This window comes from Eulemur rufifrons, chromosome 6 (assembly GCF_041146395.1).
Source record: "Eulemur rufifrons isolate Redbay chromosome 6, OSU_ERuf_1, whole genome shotgun sequence".
Lineage (NCBI taxonomy): Eukaryota > Metazoa > Chordata > Mammalia > Primates > Lemuridae > Eulemur > Eulemur rufifrons.
In genome coordinates this window covers 102,085,295-102,104,085 of record NC_090988.1, presented here as the reverse complement: position 1 = coordinate 102,104,085, position 18,791 = coordinate 102,085,295, and the positions used below count along the sequence as shown (strand labels likewise).

Here is an 18,791-nt window from a genome sequence, read left to right as displayed (position 1 = left end):
CCCAATCTCCAGAGAGACAGCCTTCTAACGAAGTTCTTCCCCCAGAGTGTTTGGAACCGAGCCTCATCAAGAACAAAGCTGCCCTGGGCTCCAGCTGCCGTTTCCCCCTGTGACCAGGACGTGCTGGCAAGTTGGAGCGAGGGCTAACGGGCTCTGCGCACTGGGGCAGGCCCGCCCAACTGCGGCCAGTGCTGCTCTCTGCAGGTAGGGCCAATGTGAGGACTGAAGGACAACAGACCCCGAATGCAAAAGACACCAACCTTCAGGGGCCCTGGAGAAAAGCTGATGAGCTGACATCGACAGGGATAAACACAGCTCAGCACTGACGCTGGGAACGGCAGGTGCCTCTGGGGAGGGGAGCTGGACGGCTGAGGACAGAGGTTGGGGGAGAAATACGTTTCATTTTAACTTGTTTGTAAGCCTCTTGAATGTTGTACCACATGGAAATATTAGCTATCTGGGGAAAAATCACTGGCAGAAACACAGGATTGAGAAGAACCCAGGCAGATGTAACTGAGATGTACATGATCTAGGGTCTTAGCTCACGCCTGTAGTCCCAGCCACTCGGGAGGCCGAGGCAGGAGGATCGCTTGAGCCAGGAGTTAGAGGCTGCGGTAAGCTGTGATCACTCCATTCACTCGGACCTGCGCGACAGAGTGAGATCCTGTCTCTAAAAACAAAGAAACCCTAACATTTCCTGAGTGCCGCTGTGTACCCCACCAGAAGCTACTCTGGGAGAGAACGAGACAGACAGGCCCTGGCCCGCACTGCAGGGGCAGAGAAAGCAAACCAGCAAGAAAGGCTAATGCCGTAGAGAGAATGACATGGGTGTGAGGCAGGGAATGCAGGGCTGCTCTAGGTGGAAGCCCAGGAATAAAGGAAGGCCTCCCTGAGAGGGTGACATTCACCTGAGCCCGAATGACATGACTGCAGACCAAAGGGGCCCCACCTTGTCTCGATCCTCTGGTCAACCGCATTTGCTGTGGCGTGCGCCCTCAGGGCGCCAGTCGCTGTCTCGGTGAGGCCAGGCTGCCCCTGGGCTCCCCTTTCCCCCTTACAGCCAGAAGTGCCATGCGTTTCCCACAGGGACACGGAAGGCTCAGAGGGAGTGCGGGACACGCGTCTAAACACAAATGAGCCGGGGGCAGACCTGCGAGGCACCCACTCCAGCGGTGTGTGTGAGTGCTAAGTCGGGGCACGTAGCGCCCAAGCACCCGCCACACAGTAAGCCTCGGTGCGCGGCCACTGCCCGGATCAGTGTGGACTGTCTCGCGCGGACGCAGAGCGGGCCGGGCCTCTCCTGCGCCTCAGTTTCTCCTGCCGTCCTCGGGGACCGCCACCCGCGGTGCGTTGGGCTCACAGCCTCTGGGGGGCTCCGGCGGAGGAAATCCGGGAGGGAGGCGCGTGGGAGGCGGCGGCCGGGAACGCATCCAGGTGGCCCTGCCCCGCCCCGTGCCCGGTCCCCGCCCCCGGAGCCGGCCGGCGGGCGCGCTCCTTTAAGGCAGCCCGCGGGCCGCGAGACGCGCGTTTCGCCCCCTCCGACGCTGCCAAGGTAGCGGCTTCACCTTTAAGGCGGCGCGGGGGCTGCTGGGAAGGCCGGCGGGATGGAGGCGGCGGGACCGGCTCTCGGCTGCGGGTCCGGGTGAGGCGGGCGGCGGCCGGAGCCGGAGCGGGAGCCGGGCCCGAGCCGTAGGCGCAGGTCGGCGCGGGCCGATCGGGCCGGACAGGGGGTCAGGCCCTCAAGGGAACGGGGCTCCGGGTCGGCCCGGGGAGGGGTCGTCGTGGGCGCGGCCTGCGGGAGGACCGGGCAGCCAGCGGGGAGGGGGCGCGGTCCTGGGCGGCCGGGGCGGGGGCTGCAGGGCGTCGCGCCGGCCTGTGGAGCGGTCACCGTGGGCACGGCCCGCAGGGACCCGGACGCGAGCTCTCAGCCCCTCTAGGGGGAGGGTCGGCGTAGGGTCGGCCTGCGGGGGGAGGGGCTGTGCGTTCGGCCTGCCAGTTGGGGAAGGGCTGTCCGAGGGTCCGGGGTCTCCTGCACGGGAGAGAGCCCAGGACCCCCACACCTGCCCCCATTAGGGGAGTCCCGGGGAAGCCCCGAGACTGGGCCGCCGAGCCGGTCCGAGCTGGTGGGCTGGGGCCGAGTCAGGGTCCGGCCTCAGCTGCCGCACCGCATTGCGTCTCCGCGGCCAAGGCGAACCGGGCGCGCCCCCTGCAGGCCGAACGTGCGGGCATGGTGCGGGCTGCGCCCGGGGGACCTGGCACCCGGGGACCGCCGTGTTTACCTACTCGGGGCGGACGGCGGTGTGGCCTCAGGCCCGGCGCCCGCTGCTCGCCCCCTCGCCTTCGCAGGCGGCACGACCATGGCCATGATGGTGCTTCCGCGGGAGGAGAAGCTAAGCCAGGACGAGATCGTGCTGGGCACCAAGGCCGTCATCCAGGGCCTGGAGACCCTGCGCGGGGAGCATCGTGCCCTGCTGGCGCCTCTGGTAGCTCATGAGGCTGGCGAAGCTGAGCCTGGCTCGCAGGAGCGCTGTGTCCTCCTGCGCCGCTCCCTGGAGGCCATTGAGCTGGGACTGGGGGAAGCCCAGGTAGGTCTGGGACACTGGGGTGGGAGGTCACGGGAGGGAGTGAGCCTTTCAGAGGAATCCCAGGAGCGTAAGAACAGAACCTGAGCAGAGAACCATCTGTTCCCTGGAGCCCCACGTGAGGACCCCAGCAAATATCTTTTGAAGAGATGAATGCACTTTGGAGACTCAGCCCTGCCCCAGGAGATCCTGACCACCCTCACTCCGACACAGAACCCTGTTCCTGGCCCCCTCTACCTAACAGAGACTGAGTGGCCTAGAGCAGAAAGGGAATCCTTACTGAGTCACAGCTCCCCTTCAATTCATTCTTTATTCATTCATTAACAGATAAGCTATCAAGGCAATGTATTAGGGGAGAGGGATACAGGGTCCAACAAGACAGACAAGATCCCTGCCCTAGAATGTAGAAAAAGAGACAGAAACACACATACAGGAATAACTGTTACAAATTGTAATAAGTTTGCCAAAGAAAAGGAGGTCTTGTGATAGCTTATAGCAGCGAGTCTTGTCTGTTGGTCAGGCAAGACTTCTCTGAGGAAATGACAAACTAAAACCTGGAGGGAAAAATGAACCAGCCTCCAGAAAAGAGAAATGGGGAAGACACTGCATGTGCAAAGGTCCTGAGGTAGGAAAGAGCTTGTGGTGGGGGAATCCAGAGAACTGTGTGACTAGAGCTTGATGGGGAAGGAGAGAGGGACAGAAGAGGCCTGTGGAGAAGCCAGGAGCCAGACTATGGCCTTGTTAGTTTCGGTTTTAGTCTCAGGAAATCAGAAAGCCTTTGGAGGGCTTTAAGCAGGCAGGGGACACAGTGTGACTTAGGTTTTTAAAACTCCCTGTGGCTGAGTTTTAAAATGGAGAGTAAACCTTAGTGGGTCAAGGGTGGAAGCAAGTAGCGCTTGGTTAGGAAGCCACTGCTGGGACCCAAACGAGAGATGGCACTTGGACTAAAGGGGGGGCTATGGGGGCCACAAGAAGGGACTAGTTCTGGATGTTCTGGAAGTAAATCCAGCAGGACCTGGGGAGGGAGTAAGGGAGAGAGAGGAGGGCACATCACTTCCAGGTTGGGGCTTAAGCAAGTTAAAGGATGAGAGAGCCTGGTTGGAGCAGGAGTTCTGGCTCTGCCTGTGAAATCGGGGCTGCCAGGACAACATGCAGATGGAGATGTCCAGGAGGTGCTGGATGTACAAGGAGTTGAGACGCTACAGGAAAAGGTTTTGTTCCCCTCGGATCTTGGCTGAGCTACTGCCTGGCACAGTGAATCCTGGGCATGTTGTATCATCTTGGTTTCCTTGTCTTTAAAATAGGGATCATGCCATCTGCTATATATACTGCCATGCTGTTTAGGGAATTTTTTTTAAAGCTAGTGGTTATGAAAACACCTGTCACTTAGGTGTTTGCTAACCAGCTAGAAAGCACAGGTCCTAGAGAGCCTGGACTCCGGAAGAGCAATGCACTTCTCTGCCGCTTGCTGTCAGGGGCAGAGAAGACCACACAGGGGCCCCCTCCCAGCGGGGCACAGCTGCCCTCACGGGGGAACAGGGTGCCCAGAGGGCCCATCAGTGCAGCCGTGTGTGGAGCTGGGGCAGAGGGGGAGGCGCCACTGCAGAAATGACCCTAGACCATGAAGGATGGAGGAAGGAGGGTGGAGCCTCTGCCAAGGCCCCTAGGCAAGAAGAGCCTGGAGTCCTACAGGTTGGGGGGTGGGAGCGCTGAGGCGGAGGCCCCTTTCCTGGCCCTGTGGTCCCCCAGACCATCTGGGGGTTTGGGACACATGCCCTCCTCTATCTTGGAGCTGCAGAAAGGCAGGGGGTGCCATGGATCCTCAGCAGAAGTGGGATTGGGGTCTTTTGGTGGCCCTTCAGCCACCTGTGAGGGTTCTCTGGGCAGGTGCTAGACTGGGGGCAGGGAGCAATGGTCTCGTGGCTGTGGTCACAGGGGCTTGAGTGCAACCCTAGGGAGAGACAAAGGAAGGGTCAGTAGCTCAGGGAAGGCACAGCACCCTAGCTCGCCCTCTTCCAGGGTCCTCCTGATCCCACAAGGAAGGAATCAGGGACCTCCAAGCCTCCTGGGTTTGGGCCTTGGACTGTGTGGTCTGTTTATGGCCTTGGAGGGAGTGTCCCTTGAGGAGGAGAGAACATCAAGGCCCGAGGCTGCAGCTCTTCCCAGGAAGGGCCGGGCCTGGCTCTTCAGTGGGTCCCAGAGCCCCCAGAGGCCCAGGCTAGCAGTGGACAGGGCTCAGACCCTCACCCTGGCTGGCTGCACAGGTGATCCTGGCGCTGTCTAGCCACCTGGGGGCCGTGGAGTCAGAGAAGCAGAAGCTTCGGGCGCAGGTGCGGCGCCTGGTGCAGGAGAACCAGTGGCTGCGTGAGGAGCTGGCGGGGACGCAGCAGAAGCTACAGCGCAGTGAGCAGGCCGTGGCCCAGCTGGAGGAGGAGAAGCAGCACCTGCTGTTCATGAGCCAGATCCGCAAGCTGGACGACGACGCCTCCCCCAGCGTGAGCCCCCACCTTGGCCACTGCTGCCACCAGGCAGGGGGCCTGGGAGCAGGGAGGGGTAGCATGGAGCATCCAGCCCAGCCCACTGACACCTCGCCACCCCGTGCCTCCTTCCCTCATGCTTGTCCTGTCTTCCTCGCCAGGAGGAGAAGGGGGACGTCCCCAAAGACTCCCTGGACGACCTGTTCCCCAATGAGGATGAGCAGAGCCCAGGTGCGGATGGACAGTTGGTTCTGGAATTGGGGGGAAGAAGGCTTGTGTGAACTCTTGGTCCTTGGGACTCAGAGGCCCCACAGTCCGAGTGGCTGCCATGTTCCCTCCTGCCCCTGTTCTGACCATAACGTCCCCGCGTGTCAGAGCTTCCAGGTGGGTCCTAACTCTGCTGCTCGCATCCCATGAGCTCTGTGAGGAGCAGACATCACAGTTAAGAGCTTTGGAGCTGCCAGGCCTGGCTTCAAGTCCTGCTTCTCTGCGACCCCTGGGAGAGTTTCTTTCCTCTCTGGGCCTCTCCTAGGGTGACAGGAACTGCATGCATGCACAGTGCCAAGTGGGGGCCGGTGCTCCCAGCCCGTAGGGGTGAGCACACGCCGGGCCTCCACACCGCAGGGGAGGAAGCTGAGGCTCTGAGGTTAGGTGACATGCTCTAGGACACACAGCTTATAGTACTGGTGCTGGGACTCTACCCACTCTTTCTATGGGGTAACTAGACCCACTCTATACATGAGAGAACTGAGGCAGAGTGGTTAGTGACTTGCCCAGGGCCACATGTCAGGTGGGTCAAAGGCACAGCGGGCACATGGTACATCTGACCTCCTGCCCTTGGCCTGCAGCCCCCAGCCCTGGAGGAGGGGATGTGGCTGCTCAGCACGGAGGCTACGAGATCCCAGCGCGACTGCGCACCCTGCACAACTTGGTGATTCAGTACGCCTCGCAGGGCCGCTATGAGGTGGCGGTGCCACTTTGCAAGCAGGCACTCGAGGACCTAGAGAAAACTTCGGGCCATGACCACCCTGACGTGGCCACCATGCTCAACATCCTGGCACTGGTCTATCGGTGAGGGCTCCTCTGGCCATCGTTACCCGGGGAAGGTCCCCGATCACTAACTCGGAGCCTGCTGTGGGCCAGGACTTGGGCTGCACCAGGCAGCCGGGTGGCAGGGAGAGAAGGGCCTGCATGGAACTCAGAGTCGAGTGTAGGAGAGAGGCTAGCACGGAACCAGGGAGGGGCCGCAGGTGTGAACTCCAGGGGTCCTGGGGAGTCGGCGCCGTTTCTCCAGGCACCAAGCTTGAATCGGTGCTTTGGTGAAAAGTGAGTTTGCCCAAAACACAAGAAGGGTTGGAAAGATTCCTGTGGCAGAAAGCCAGCATGAGCAAAGGCCGGGGGACTAGAGGGCAAGGCACGTGGCAGGAAAGTTGCATGGGGCCCAGGAGCACTAGGCGTGGGTGGTAGCTGGGACCCCAGCACCGCATGTCCCAGCCAGCTGTGAGCCCCTGGAGGGCAGGGGCTAACCAGGTCTCCCCATGCTCTGGGTCACACTCCTTCATGCCCACTCCCCAGTGAATACAGGAGTGACCATGGGGATCACAGGCTCCTGGGGTAGGGCCTCAGGCTGGAGGATAACCTTGACCATGCTCCCACCTGCTCACAGGGACCAGAACAAGTACAAGGAGGCTGCCCACCTGCTCAATGATGCCCTGGCCATCCGGGAGAAGACACTAGGGAAAGACCACCCGGCTGTGAGTGGGGGTGGGTGGGGGCTGCCTTCTACCCCCTGCAGCTCTCAGGGCCCAGAGTTCCCTGCCCAGCGGGGCCTGGGCCAGGAGCTTCCATTCTCTGCCCCTCAGGTGGCTGCAACACTGAACAACCTGGCGGTCCTGTACGGCAAGCGGGGCAAGTACAAGGAGGCCGAGCCGCTGTGCAAGCGGGCGTTGGAGATCCGGGAGAAGGTGGGAGCCGGGGGCGCTAGGCAGGCGGGGGTGCTGGGCAGGCGGGGGGCCCCAGACAGCCCTGAACCCAGCCCCTGGCTCCCTCTCCCATCCCAGGTCCTGGGCAGGTTTCACCCAGATGTGGCCAAGCAGCTCAGCAACCTGGCCTTGCTGTGCCAGAACCAGGGCAAAGCAGAGGAGGTGGAGCACTACTACCGGCGTGCGCTGGAGATCTACGCCACTCGCCTCGGGCCCGACGACCCCAATGTGGCCAAGACCAAGAACAACCTGGTGCCTGGGGTGGGAAGGGCTGGAAGATGGGAAGGGGGTGGGGGAGGAAGGAGAGGAAGAGGCTCAGCTCTCTGCGCTCTGCTCACCCTCTGGGACCCGCCTCTCCAGGCTTCCTGCTACCTGAAGCAGGGCAAGTACCAGGACGCAGAGACCCTATACAAGGAGATCCTCACCCGCGCTCACGAAAAGGAGTTTGGCTCTGTTGATGGTGAGTCCATGGCTGCCACATGCCTTGGGGCATCCAGCATGGGCCACTCTGCCTCAGCACCCAGGACAAATGCAGCTGGCCAGGCCCTGGGGCCAGGCTCTGGCTGATCCCCAGCCTCGCTTTTGGGTGGTGCCAGCCACTTGTGCTCACGAGTGCAACCCACACAGCCTCCCTGGCCTGCCTGTGCCATCCACACCTTTGTCTACCCCGTGCTCTGGGCCCAGAAGCTTCCCCCTTCTCTACTGGGAATTCCTGCTGGCCTGGAGGGCCTGGCCCCATGTCTCCCACTCTGGGAGACCAACTTCTGGCCCCGATTCCTACTCCTGGATCCCCGGAGCCTGGCCCATCGCTCAGGCCTAGCATGTATCCTGCGCTGTGGGCCTGAGGTGTGCAAGGGTCTGTCCCCCGCCCCCCGTCACAAGTCCCGCACTGCAGCCTGTGCCGTGCTCACCTGTGTCCAGAGGAGGTCAGCAATGTTTGGGGTCTATTTCTTGTTCATTCAGTGAAGCCCAATCCTGGTCCCCCTCCCCAGTCCTGTGTCCAGCCCAGCCAGGAGGCCTATATGGCAGACTGGTGACCATCCCCTTTCTTCTGCCAGGGGACAACAAGCCCATCTGGATGCACGCAGAGGAACGGGAGGAGAGCAAGGTAGCTCCTTGGGGCAGGTGTCCGCAGCGGGAGGGGCATGCGCAGAGCAAGGGCCTCCTCCCACATGCCACCGTGCTTTCCCCAGGATAAGCGCCGGGACAGCGCCCCCTATGGGGAATATGGCAGCTGGTACAAGGCCTGTAAAGTAGACAGGTGAGAGCGGCAGTGCTGGGCTGCGGGTCAGAGCAGGTGGCCAGGCACCTCCCGGGCTCCACATTCCACTCTCACCACGGACACACCTCTCCTCTGCCAGCTCATCTTTCAAGGCCCAGGTCACAGGCCACCTGCCCCAAGAAGGCTCCCTACACTGGGACAGCCTAATTCTCTTACTCCTGGGTCTCCCTAGTTTTCAGTCCTGGTGGCCCTGGGGTGATATCCCCCAGGACAGGCGGGCCTAGCACAGGGCTTGACACACAGGAGGGGCTGGGTTCTGGTTGGCGGGATGGTTCCTCGGGGCCAGGGTGGGCCCTGGGTCTGGGGGAACACGGAATGTGAGACTGTCCTGTCTGCAGCCCTACGGTCAACACCACCCTGCGCAGCCTGGGGGCCTTGTACCGGCGCCAGGGCAAGCTGGAAGCTGCACACACACTGGAAGACTGTGCTAGTCGCAGCCGGAAGCAGGTGGGGCTCCAGGCAGGAGGTGGGTGGCAGGGCCTGTGTGGGCTGTGTGTGTTCCAGGGCCTGACGCCCTTGCCCCTCCCTCAGGGCCTGGACCCCGCGAGCCAGACCAAGGTGGTGGAGCTGCTGAAAGACGGCAGTGGCGGGCGGGGAGACCGCCATGGCAGCCGGGACATCGGTGGGGGTGCCGGGCCTCGGGCTGAGTCCGACCTGGAGGAGGCAGGGCCTGCAGCTGAGTGGAGCGGGGTGAGTCTAGGGGCTGGGATGGGCTGGGAGCCTGTGTGGCCAGTGTGGCCTAGAGACAAGCCCGTCCACCCCCAGGACGGCAGCGGCTTGTTGCGGCGCAGCGGCTCCTTTGGGAAGCTCCGGGATGCCCTGAGGCGCAGCAGTGAGATGCTGGTGAAGAAGCTGCAGGGCGGTGGCCCCCAGGAGCCCCCTAACCCCAGGTACACCCCTCCCCCACTGAGACTCCCACCAAGGTGAGCCTCTCAAGAACCATCCAGCAACCCCAGATGAGCCCCTGTCCCAGATCTAGGGTGACCTTCCATCCCTCTTAGGCTCCACCACCCACCCCGGCCCCAGCCTCAGCCTGACCCCTTCCCCCATCCTCCCCCAGTTCTGCCTTGGCAAATCCCGGCCATCCTTTTCCCTCAGGATGAAGCGGGCCAGTTCTCTCAACTTCCTCAACAAGAGTGTGGAAGAGCCGGTCCAGGTAGGGGTGGGTGGGGGTCTGGGCACGGGGCAGCTGAGGCCAGGCCAGCCTGCATTCCCGCCGAGCTTCCCAAGCATGTGTGTTCATCCAGCAACAGTTGCTGTCTCCGTCCAGGCCTAGTCTGGGCTCAACAGCAGGGAGACAGCTGGGGGGAACCCAGCCTCTGCCATGGGTGGACATGAAAGCAGCCAGTGCCAACACAATAGCGTGGAGGTGGGCAGGAGTGCCAGGGCACCAGGGCATGGCCTTGGGCCAGACCTGCCTCTGCTCTTCCGGCCTGGGAAGCACAGACTAGCACAGGCGTGAGGCTGAGCCACCTGCCCCCTCTGCCCGCAGCCTGGAGGCCCAGGTCTCTCTGACAGCCGCACTCTCAGCTCCAGCTCCATGGACCTCTCCCGACGAAGCTCCCTCGTGGGCTAATCCCGAAGGGAAAGCCAGTTGCCACAGCCTCCGCCCGGTGTTCCCCCACCCCAGCCCTGCGCATGGGCCCCCTGCTTGTCCCGCCTATCTTCCCCAAGGCCCCTGTCTTTTCTGTTCAATCTCAGGGTAACCTCCTCCCTTGTCATCTCAGCCTGAACCCCCGAGGCTGGGCCAGCCCGCTCTAGCTCTGTCCCTTATTTATTCCTTCCAGCCGGGCCCCCTTTCCCCTAGGTCCCAGCCTGCAGGAGGAGCTGGCTGGAGTCTCCAAGATACTCAGTGGCCCACCAGCCCCAGACCCCAGAGCCAAGAACACTAAGCACCTGCTGCCCCTTCAGCGCCCTGCCCTCTCCCCACCCCACCCGGCCGTTGCTTCTGTATATAGAGAAATAAGTTATTGGCCGCGCCCCTCCGTTCAGTCCTCGTACTGCCCGGGCCTCCCCTCGCCCCGCCCTTCTCTGTGGTACCGCCCAGGCCTTAATCACCCCCATTCCGCGCGGTGGTATCTCCCAGGCTCCGCGTTCTCGCCGCGGCGCTTCCCCAAAGGGTTCCCTGGGCCTGTTAGCGCTCCTCCTGGCCTCCGAGGGACGACCCCCCCCCCCACGGCCGCGGGACCGAGGGCCTGCCCCGCGTCCTCCCGCCGGCCCCCGGCCGCGCCACCTCCCCGCCTGCAGCTCCCGCGAGGGGCAGTGGTGGCCCGCGGCAGGGGGCGCGAGGGATGGGGCCGAGGCGGTCGCTCTTTATTTTCAGATGTTGCTGTAGAAATAAAGACGGTTTGAATCTGAGCCGGGCTTGTTTTGAGGCGGAGGTCGAGGACCCCAGCGTGTCTGGATGGGGTGGAGCGGGAGTGGGGTGTGCGTGTGTGTCGCTCGCGTCCCGTCACGCGCAGCCGGAGCCCGGACACGGCCCCTGCCCCGCAATTGTTCGGGGCTCCACAGGCTCAGGATTTCTTCCCAAACCTTCGCTCCTGGGGTGCTACAGCGCGCGGGCGTGTCTGCTCCTTGCTCAGTGGTGTGCGTTGAGCGAGTTTCCTGAGACTCGATGTTTTCATCTTTAGAACGTAGGTGATAACATCCTGCTCGGATCAGTTAAGAGTGCCCAGCACATGAAGAACCCTTGATAAGGACTTTTACTAGTCCGTTACTGGCACTCACCTGGTTTAATGCTCGCAAGCTGGGCGGGGAAGGATGACTGCCTCCGTCAGACTGAAGCGCCGCCTGCCCCAGCGCGGTCCTGGAGCCCGGTCCGTTTGGGGAGCAAACTACAAGCCCCAGAAGGCACTGCGCCGGCGGTGAAGGGGCGAGAGGGCACAGGCCTCCGGGCTACGCCTGCGCAGCGGGGTGAGTTGGGCGGCGAGGGAGACTACAAGTCCCGAGAAGCAGCGCGACGAGGCCCCCAGTCAGAGTCGTTTGCGCCTGCGCGGCGCGGGCGGGGCCTCGGGGCGGAGCGGCCACCATCTTGGAACGGGAGGCGGAGCAGAGCCGACTGGGAGCGACCGAGCGGGCCGCCGCCGCCGCCATGAACCCCGAATAGTGAGTGAGCCCCGCCCGCGCCGTGCGGCGCAGCCTCGATCCCGAGTACGGGGCTGTACGCTTACCGGGGTGGTTTGGCCCGGATCAGGGCTGCGCGGCGCCCCCACATCCGGGTCCCTCTTCCGCTGCCCCCCCCTCACATCCGGGTCCTGCCCCTCCCCCCGGGGGCCCTAGGACCCTGGCTAGACACCCCGACTCTTCTCACCCGGGGCTCAGACACGGCAACCCCGAGAGATAGCACTTGGAGCCCAAGGCACTGGCCCCACAAGGCATTATCGGTCAGGTGACCCTGCAGCTCCAGTCACTCCGGGCCTCAGTTTCCCCACCTGCTGCTTGACCACGGTCTCGGCGTTTTGGAGCCCGTCACGATAGTTTCTGTTCGTGGATTCAGTCTTGGGCTCTTTAGGTTGGTCAGTGAATCCATCTGCCCTTATCTTCCTCCTGGAGCCTGGGTTTTGGGGTTGGGCTGAAGGAACACTTGGGCCGCATCTCCCGCAGGTCCTCCCCTCCGGAGCTGCTTCCTGCCCGTAGCCTGGGTCACGCCGTCCTGCCACCCTGGCGTTCTGTCCTTTCCCGCTCTCACGTTTGCTCAGGCCCCAGCGCCACCGTCACACACACTAACCTCTGCTGTCACACTGACGATGAAGGTGGATTTGCTTTCCACCTTCCAGTGGGATTCTTTGGTCCTCAAACTTTCCTCACTTCTTGGTTCCTCCCCCTGCGGGTAGGCGGCCCCCATCTCGTGCCCAGGGCTTGCAGTGTTCCCCAAGTATCGGTTATCTTCTTCCTCTAGAGCCACTTCCTTTTTCTCCCCAGATCCAGGCCTCAGGTTTCCTTGGGGAAGGGGAAGGTCTGAGCTGGATTAGAAGGGGAACAAAGGAGGGTGTCAGCGGCTCTCCCAGGGTGCTCGGAGTGTGACAGGCTTGGTCTGAAAGTTATCTCTGGGCAAGTCGCTTCCCTTCTCTGACCCGTGGTTTCCTCATTGGTTGGAAATAACACTCACTTCATCGGACTGTTGTGAGGACTAAATGAGATACGTTTGGAGTACTTCATCACAAGTAGGAACTGAGTAAATGTTACATGTGATTGTCATCGCCACTTGCTGACCACCTCTTCTTGGTGACTTCATATCAGGCTCTTTATGTAGCTTTTTCACTTGATAGGTCTGGGACTGGGCCCTGCTTTCCACTGGCCTCCCCTGCCACGCCAGGCACACCACAGGGTGTGCAGCGGGGGTTGTCTAAATGGCCCATCCTGGACAGACCCATGGAATCCATCAGGAATCAGGGTAGGATACCCAGCTTCGTCACCTTGGCAGGTCACGTCCCTCTCTGTGCCTTGGTTTCTTTCTCCATAAAGTGGGACTTCAGACTTGGCAAGCTGAGAGCCCTCTGAGCCAGCTGTGCTATGGGTGAGAGGTCAGCCCTCCCCAACCCAGGGCCTGGGTGAGGATCTGGTGAGCACCATCGAGCTCTACACCGAGGCATGCCTCGTGGTGGGGGGGGATGCTGGAATTGTGACCCTAGGACGATGCTGGTGGGCTCCTGCCTTCATGCCTTCTGATCCTCTCTCTCCAGTGACTACCTGTTTAAGCTGCTTTTGATTGGTGACTCGGGCGTGGGCAAGTCATGCCTGCTCCTGCGGTTTGCTGTGAGTAAGAAGCCTCCCATACCATCCATCTGGGGTCCTGGCTGGCGCTGGGGGGTGAGGGGCAACCTGGAGCACAGTAGTTGCAAGCCCTGGGAACCAAGGATGAAGTTGCAGGACCTGCCAGCAACACATCTGACTGAACAGTGGCCCAGGGCGGGCAAGTGGGGTGCTGAGAACTGGGGCTTGGCAGGGAGGAGCCCACCTGGGACAGGGAGCTGGAGGGAGGCCGTCCTGATGGGCCTTGGGCTCATTTACTCAGGCCATTTCACTGGCCCCCGACCTTCCAGGATGATACATACACAGAGAGCTACATTAGCACCATCGGGGTGGACTTCAAGATCCGAACCATTGAGCTGGATGGCAAAACCATCAAACTTCAGATTGTGAGTGTCACTCCTCCCAAAACCCCTGGTACAAAGGCATCCGCCTTGGGAGGGAAGGGGCTGTGGACTCGAAGCCTGGGACTGACCTGCCCTCTGCCTGCTGTCTTACAGTGGGACACAGCTGGTCAGGAGCGGTTCCGGACCATCACTTCCAGCTACTACCGGGGGGCTCATGGCATCATCGTGGTGTATGACGTCACCGACCAGGTACTTCTGGACGCTGTCCTCAGCTTTGCCTCCTCAGCCTGAGGCCTTTGACTGAGGCCCGAGGGCGCTGCCCACCCTCTTTCCTGTCACCTCCTGGAAAAGAGGCTGTTTGGCCTTATCTCACAGGGAGAGAAACGCACAGAAATGGATCTTCCCGAGGTCCTGCTAAGGGTCTTGGCAGAACCAGGCCTCACACCTCCCTGCCAACCTTGCCACCTTGTTGTCAGCCTTCCGCGCACCTGTGTGCTGTGGGGGTTTAGTCAGGTGGTTGGCTGCTGTGCTGGGCTGTGGCTTCCTGTGTGAAGACACTGGAGGAACAATTAGAGGACCTTAGACGAGGAAGGGAGGGAGCCCTGAGCGCTGGGCCCAGCGTGAGCAGAGGTCTAGCAGCCCTGTGTCTCCCGCAGCAGCTTTGGTCACATGTCACTGGCAGCAGTGGTGACGGCAACAGCCAGAAATGCTCCCGTCGAACCTTATAATTTATAGAACCTGTCACAGCCTTCAAGTTGTCTTTTGATGCTCCTAAGAGGCCTGCATTACGTCCCTATGTTACGGATGAGGAATCGGGTTCAGGATGGTGAGGTGACATGCTGAGGGTTCAGTGGTGGAGGCAGAAAGCCTGGTCTGCTGATTCCACCTGCTTTGTTTTTTCTACCAAACCTTGTTGCTTAACAGGGGCCAGGCTCTGGGGACGTGGAGAACCTTACATCAGCGCTGGGCCGGGAGGAGTCCCTGTCTGAGGGGCAGCTGGGCTCCAGCTCATGATGCCTCCACCCCTGTCCCCACAGCTCTGCACAGGCTGTGGGTGAGCTGTGCACCACCCAGACAGAGGTCACCAGGGCCCTCCTGACTGCCAAATCCAGTGACCTCATTTCAGCTCTCGCCCTGAGTGACCTCTTGTGGCTTTTAACTCCATTGTCTTTTCTCTCCTGGAAAAGTTCACTATCCCCAGCTCCCAGCCTCCTCCGGCCTTCGGTTCTGTCTTCGCAATGTCCTTTTACTGGTTCAGCCTGTACTGCCCCCCACAGCCCCCTATTTTGTGCCTCCTGACTCTGCCCCAAGTGTCTTCCTTTTTTTTTTTTTTTTTTTGAGACAGAGTCTCACTCTGTTGCCCAGGCTAGAGTGAGTGCCGTGGCGTCAGCCTAGCTCACAGCAACCTCAAACTCCTGAGCTCAAGGGATCCTCCTGTCTCAGCCTCCCGAGTAGCTGGGACTACAGGCATGCGCCACCATGCCCGGCTAATTTTTTCTATATATATTTTTTTTAGCTGTCCATATAATTTCTTTCTATTTTTAGTAGAGATGGGGTCTCGCTCTTGCTCAGGCTGGTCTCGAACTCCTGAGCTCCAACGATCCGCCCACCTCGGCCTCCCAGAGTGCTAGGATTACAGGCGTGAGCCACCGCGCCCGGCCCCAAGTGTCTTCCTTACTCCGCTTGCATGGTTCTGGTCGTTTTCATGCTTTGGCTTCTGTCTTACGTTCTGTGAGTCCAGTGTCCAAATAGCTGTCACTGTGGCCTCTCTCCCTGTGTCCGTGTCTGTGCTGGTACTTTGTGTGAATTCTCATCCTCCATGTTACCCAGTGAACTAAATGGTGGGCTCCTGTTCAGTAACTCGCCCTCGTCTCGGTCAGGAAGGGCAAAGTCAGTGTTGGGACCCAGGGCTCCTGGCCCTTTCCTGTCCTCAGGCAGCCTCTCCTGAGCTCCAGACTGTCTACAGCTCTCAGATGTCCAGCACTGGCCTCACCGGCTGTCCCCAAACTGGTGCCTGCACCCCCATCTTTGTAACAGGGTCCCTGTCGGCCTGACCAGAAAACTTCCTCCCCCATCCAGTCAGTCTCAAGGTTCTCTTCTCTCCCCATCCTCTCTCAAATCTGTCCCCTCATGATAATAGCAGTGATGAGGATAATAGCAGCTCTTGCTAATTAAGCACTTGTTAGGAGACAGGCCTGCATTCATTCTCTCATGCTCACAGCAGCCCTGCCAGGAGCTACTGTTTTATAGAAATGAGGAAACTGAGGCTGAGAGACATCAGGTGACGTGCCTAAGGTGACACGCACAGTAAATGGCTGAGCAAGGGCTTAGCCTAGGGTGGTCTGATGCTAGGTTCTGTGTGCTTCCCTTGCTCAGGGCACATCCTCTCTTCCCCTGATTATTCCCGTCACCTCCCACTTGGTCTCCATCTTGCTGCTCTCATCTGGTCTACACACTCCTGCTGGGACTGTCTTTACAGACCATAGGTGGGATCCTGCCGCCTCCTGCCTAAGAAAACCTCTGTCCCCCGGCCTTGGCACAGCTGCCTCCTGCCAGGCTAAGACGCTTTGTGGTCTGGCCCACCCGCTCCCTCGCCTTCCCTAAGGGTCTGCAGCCCAGCAACGGGCCACTTCTTCCCCCTCCCCTCCTGTGACCTGGCACGCACTGTCCCCTCAGCTGGCACCTGTCCTGCGCAAGGCCAGTTCCTGCCTGCAGGCTTAGGTCAGCTGTAGCCCCTCAAGGTAGAGATGGTCCGGGGGCTCCCCAGCCTCCACCTTCTGTCCTGTCTTGCCATGTGTGTCCTGCTCGGTTCCTCCAGTGTCCTCTGAATGCCTTAGGGCAGGGCCCAGGCATGATTCCCTTCCTTGTCCCCAGCGCCCTGCAGAGGGCCTAGCTTGGGACAGGGCAGAGGTCTAAGTTTGAGCCTAGTATGGTATCACCTGGCTGCTAAGAAGGAAGGGTGGCTCTAGCTTCAGTACTTTCCTAGAAGTCCTGTCACTTGTCTGGGGGCAGGGGAAGTGAGGCCGAGTGATTAGACTGTTGGTGCCAAAAGTAGGGTGAACGTGGGCTCTGTTCTCAGGAGACCTGTCTCCCTCCTAGGCCGAGGCCTTTGAAAGGACCCTCCACCTCCCACTGGGTTCCAAGGCTTCAAACCTTAAAGGGATTTTAAGGCCCCTGTGAGAACTTTGAGAGTCTTGTGGACCCATTACTCTCTGTTCCTGTCTCCCCTCTGGCCCTTTGATGCCATTGTTCCCCACGTGTGGTTCAGCCTGTGGGTGTCTCAGGGAGAGAGAGCCGCAGGAAGCAGATCTGGCTGGCCTGTAGGCCTAGGCAGCTGCGGAAGTGTTAGGGCCGCTGGCAGGCAGCTGGGGCTATGCTGGGCCTGGCTTTTGAGGTCCAGACGGAGGAGGTCAGGAAGGAATGCTACGCCTGGAGGAGAGGGTTTCCTCCACACCCTGAGCCCCTGCCTCTCTCAGGGGCCCCAGGCAGCTCACTTCCCCTCAAAGAAGCCCCTGTTCTCCAGGCCTCGGGTGGAGGTGGGAGTTAGGATGAAGATAACTTTTGACCCTGGTCCTCTCTAGGAGTCCTACGCCAACGTGAAGCAGTGGCTGCAGGAGATCGACCGCTACGCCAGCGAGAACGTCAACAAGCTCCTGGTGGGCAACAAGAGTGACCTCACCACCAAGAAGGTGGTGGACAACACCACGGCCAAGGTGAGCGGGGCCTGGGCCAGGCTGCCCAGGGGGGCCTGGGGCCTGCTGCCCCTCACCCTTCTCTCCCCTCTTTTCTCCTCTCCCCTTATCAGGAGTTCGCAGACTCTCTGGGCATCCCCTTCCTGGAGACAAGTGCCAAGAACGCTACCAATGTCGAGCAGGCGTTCATGACTATGGCTGCTGAGATCAAAAAGCGGATGGGGCCTGGGGCAGCCTCAGGGGGTGAACGGCCCAACCTCAAGATCGACAGTACCCCTGTAAAGCCAGCTGGTGGTGGCTGTTGCTAGAAGGGGCATGTGGAGTGGGACAGGAGGGGGCACCTTCTCCAGATGATGCCCCTGGAGGGGGCAGGAGGTGCCTCCCACTCCCTCTCCTGGGGCATTTGAGTCTGTGGCTTTGGGGTGTCCTGGGCTCCCCATCTCCCTCTGGCCCATCTGCCTGCTGCCCTGAGCCCTGATTCTGTCAGGGCCCCCCAGGGAAGACACCCAGGACCTGTGGCTAGGGTGGGGCCTGCTCTGCTGCTGCCTCTAGGTAACTTTAAAAGATGCCCCACCGCACACTTTTCTTTGGAACGAGGGCTCCTCTTTCTGTCTCCTTCCTACCCCCCATGTATGCTGCACTGGGTCTTTCTCCTTCCCCTTCTTTCTCTCCCTCCTTCCCTAGAGCTGAGGGCCTCCCTGCCCTCTGCTGCCCCTGGTTACAGTCAGTGGCCGGGGCCAGGAGTGTGGCCAGGAGATCCAGGACCTGGGATCCAGGGTCCTGGGCCGGACCTCAGGATGAGTGTGGCGGTCACAGGGGCTCAGCAGCCCACCCTTTCCTTCTCCCACTGCCTCCCCTTCCACCCCTCCCACATTCCCAGCTCGAGCCGTCCAGCTGCGGTGGGGTCTGAGCACATCGAGGGCAGGTGGGCGGGCAGCCTTGCTGGGCCTGTGTCTTGAGCCCAGAGGGAGCCTGTTCCTGCCGTCCCCTGCCCTGCCAGAGCCAGGCCCATGTACCGCCTGCCCACCGTGCCCCTTTGTCCCCACGGCAGGCAGAGGCGGAAGGCCCACCGTGCCCAAGGCTGGGCACCAGCCTTAACCCTCACTCTGCCAGCACCTCCTCCCTCCCTGAGGCAGCACATCTGGCTTATTCTCCCTTCCCAGCCCTCGGAGCCTAGTAGGGCAGGTCCTCAGCCCCTGCCGCTACTTCTCTGGGGAATGTGGGTTCAATCCAGGGTTGGGGGGGGCCTCTGCTCACCCCCTTCCCACCCAGGATTCTAGCCCCCTGCCCTCTGGCACAGCTGCTTCCTGCAGAAAAACAAATGTTTGGTCTCTACCTAAGAAGCCATGTCCCTTGTGCTGTCTCTTGCCTGTCCCACCTGTGCCCTGCCCTCCAGCTTGTATTTAAGTCCCTGGGCTGCCCCTTGGGGCATCCTCCACTCCCAGGTTCCCCTCTGGTGTCATGTCAGGCATTTTGCAAGGAAAAGCCACTTGGGGAAAAGATGGAAAAGGACAAAATAAAAATCAATAAATTTCCACTGGCCCTCGGGTGAGCCGAGGGTTTTTGCAAGGAAGTTGTGGTGGCTGAGCGTGATCTGTGGGCTGCCCAGCCTTTGGGTGCAGGATGGATCTGGGGCCCAGGGCTTGGTGGGACGCCTGGGTCCCGGCTTGGGCTTTGTGT

The 18,791-nt window shown here is 60.9% G+C and overlaps 2 protein-coding genes across 9 annotated transcripts; both read left to right on the top strand.

Annotated features, from left to right (window-relative positions):
• Window positions 1-1,491: 1,491 nt before the first annotated feature.
• On the top strand, window positions 1,492-10,617 carry KLC2 (kinesin light chain 2). Of its 7 annotated transcripts, none has more exons than XM_069471806.1 (16): window positions 1,492-1,552; window positions 2,347-2,585; window positions 4,847-5,077; window positions 5,221-5,290; window positions 5,908-6,130; window positions 6,726-6,813; window positions 6,922-7,023; window positions 7,120-7,293; window positions 7,402-7,501; window positions 8,100-8,149; window positions 8,235-8,302; window positions 8,662-8,770; window positions 8,855-9,013; window positions 9,089-9,213; window positions 9,422-9,479; window positions 9,816-10,617. In XM_069471806.1, the coding sequence occupies exons 2-16, from the start codon at window positions 2,358-2,360 to the stop codon at window positions 9,897-9,899; spliced, it is 1,869 nt and encodes a 622-aa protein (XP_069327907.1). In that variant the 5' UTR covers window positions 1,492-1,552; window positions 2,347-2,357; the 3' UTR covers window positions 9,900-10,617. The 7 variants fall into 7 exon arrangements, with proteins under 7 accessions (XP_069327907.1, XP_069327908.1, XP_069327904.1 ...); XM_069471807.1 differs by having other exon boundaries at window positions 1,511-1,552; window positions 2,311-2,585; window positions 6,726-6,810; XM_069471803.1 differs by having other exon boundaries at window positions 1,511-1,552; window positions 2,311-2,585.
• Window positions 10,618-11,349: 732 nt separating this feature from the next.
• Window positions 11,350-18,684, top strand: RAB1B (RAB1B, member RAS oncogene family). 2 transcript variants are annotated; one of them, XM_069470378.1, is made up of 6 exons: window positions 11,356-11,428; window positions 13,006-13,078; window positions 13,366-13,461; window positions 13,573-13,668; window positions 17,001-17,132; window positions 17,225-18,684. In XM_069470378.1, the coding sequence occupies exons 1-6, from the start codon at window positions 11,415-11,417 to the stop codon at window positions 17,417-17,419; spliced, it is 606 nt and encodes a 201-aa protein (XP_069326479.1). In that variant the 5' UTR covers window positions 11,356-11,414; the 3' UTR covers window positions 17,420-18,684. The 2 variants fall into 2 exon arrangements, with proteins under 2 accessions (XP_069326480.1, XP_069326479.1); XM_069470379.1 differs by lacking the exons at window positions 13,573-13,668; window positions 17,001-17,132 and having other exon boundaries at window positions 11,350-11,428; window positions 17,225-18,670.
• Window positions 18,685-18,791: the final 107 nt, after the last annotated feature.